The sequence below is a fragment of the Pinus tabuliformis genome, chromosome 6 (assembly GCF_031772625.1).
Source record: "Pinus tabuliformis cultivar Carrire ecotype Pingquan chromosome 6, CPIR1, whole genome shotgun sequence".
Lineage (NCBI taxonomy): Eukaryota > Viridiplantae > Streptophyta > Pinopsida > Pinales > Pinaceae > Pinus > Pinus tabuliformis.
Window position 1 is genome coordinate 997,305,841 of NC_142292.1, and position 2,182 is coordinate 997,308,022.

General features: G+C 36.8%; 1 protein-coding gene across 1 annotated transcript; it reads left to right on the forward strand.

Annotated features, from left to right (window-relative positions):
• The first annotated feature begins 391 nt into the window (after positions 1-391).
• LOC149262354 (non-specific lipid-transfer protein-like) lies at positions 392-1,204 on the forward strand. The gene is made up of 2 exons (XM_089424147.1): positions 392-839; positions 977-1,204. The coding sequence occupies exons 1-2, from the start codon at positions 475-477 to the stop codon at positions 984-986; spliced, it is 375 nt and encodes a 124-aa protein (XP_089280273.1). The 5' UTR covers positions 392-474; the 3' UTR covers positions 987-1,204.
• Positions 1,205-2,182: the final 978 nt, after the last annotated feature.

Sequence of the window (2,182 nt, forward strand, 5' to 3'; positions counted from 1 at the left end):
GATATTATTTACGCTCTAATCTTACTCAACTGCCTAGTTGATCTAAGTCAAATTCATGACAAATCTTGGACAATCATAGCAAAAATGTAGGAGAGATTATTAATGAGACAAGACCTTATAATAAAAGTCTCACGCCCAGTGTACCGAGTCCTATGCACGGTTTGAGGAGACGTTTAATGGCATACATTCGGCATTGGACCTTGTGGGCAGGCTTATGGGCCAACAAATTATTTGAGTAGTGAGTGGAGAACTTTATGTCGCAGAGAAAATGAGAGAATACCTTAGAGGCTTACCATAGTTGGGTGAGACATTTAATGCCATGCATTGGACATTGGAGCATATGGGTAGCTTCTTCTATTTATTGGGGTTTCCTACTGCATTGGTTGTGCACTTCTGCATTTGATTGACAGTGTTTGTGTTTGGGTATTTCTGGTGATCTTTGTGGGTGTTTTGTGAGTGACGGAAGTGTGAAAAATGGCTGTGTCGAAGAAGATGGTGGAGGCTGTGTTTGTGGTTGGGCTTGTAGTGGTGGTGATGAATGTGTGGGGTGCTGTGAGTGTGGAAGGTGCCATATCATGCAACCAGGTGGTGAGTGCCATGACTCCATGCGCTACATACCTTCTAGGAAATGCAGCCACTCCTGCTGCGGCTTGTTGTCCTTCCATTCGTGGGTTGGACTCACAAGTGAAAGCCACCCCTGATAGGCAGGCTGTTTGCAACTGCCTCAAGACACAAGCACAGTCATATGGGGTCAAGTTGGGAAAGGCCGCCAATCTGCCGGGTCTGTGCAAGGTCACTGATCTCAACGTGCCTATCTCTCCTAATGTTGACTGTTCCAAGTATGGACCTCTCTCTTTTCTTATTCTTTTTGATGCGACCTCACTGTGGAACTCTGTTTTAACAAATATTGCACTGGATTATTGTTTGGAATTTGGACTAAAGGTTTTATTTTAATTTTTTTTAATATGGCATGCAGGGTTCATTAATGAAGTCTGATGGCAATCAAATGCTGGCTGGTGGTGTTTATTTTAGTGCTTTACTCTTAAGAATAGGTGTTAACAGTAGTATGCTATTAACGATCATTTGTAGTAACGATGGACTGTTTGTGTCTATTGGAGTCGTTCATGCGAAAGCTTGTTTTGTGAGTTTATATGATATAGTTCATTAAATAAATAAAAATACTAGCCGCATTTAATTTTGTGTATCGTTGCATTCCAGACTGGTATTTATGACAATAATCTTCATTATTAGTGTTTGCTGTAAAATCAAAAGGACTGTTATGGGGTCATTTTTTGGGCCCTCCGTTCTGTTGCAAGGGGACGCGATATGTTGAATTATGAAAACATTAACGTCTTGAAGTTTAACGGTTTTAAGATATGGATCTACAGAACGGATGACAACGGTAATTTTTATGGTAGGATTACGAGTCAAGGTCTCTATATCTGCCGACTTTCAGTAGAAGATACAGGCAACCAATATATACTCTATTAGATTTTTAATAAATGACTATAAATTAGAATAACAAAACATTTTTGTCAAATGTTAATGTCTTAATATTTCAATTATCTTTGTAACGGAACCAATTATCTTTGTAACGGAACTAGAAATTATAGGTTTGTGTACATAGTGAATTTGTGTGCAAAGGAAAATGGTATGTGTACATAGTGGATTTGTGTTTAATGGAGTGTTCTTGCAATATTATATATCCATGTTCGCAAATGAACTTTCAAATTTATCATGGATATATGTTAGAGGTTCTTTGGTTTTGATTGCTACATCCTTGCTCAGTGTGGATTTGTTTGATTGTTACATCCTTGGATCACAGTTGATATCTTTGAAAGTTTTTCTCATTTCAACATTATATAGATGTTATCAAATTATTTTTTTATTTACAAAACTTTTACATTACATTAATACATGGGTTAATGATCTTCCACTATTCACTGTTTGATAAAGGATTTTGTAATTCACTAGTAAAAAAACTTCAATATTACATTAATAAATGGGTTACGTATTTTCCACTATTCACTACCCCATAAAAGATTTTGCAAGAAGTTCGCTAGTAGAAAAGCTTCAATATTACATTAATAAATGGGTTCCGTATTTTCCACTATTCACTACCCTATAAAGGATTTTGCAAGAAAATTACTTAAACGCGACCTCTATTTACTTTCGTAACAAC

Excerpts from the sequence above, each read along its gene's own strand:
- LOC149262354 (XM_089424147.1), top strand. The coding sequence starts at position 475 with ATGGCTGTGTCGAAGAAGATGGTGGAGGCTGTGTTTGTGGTTGGGCTT.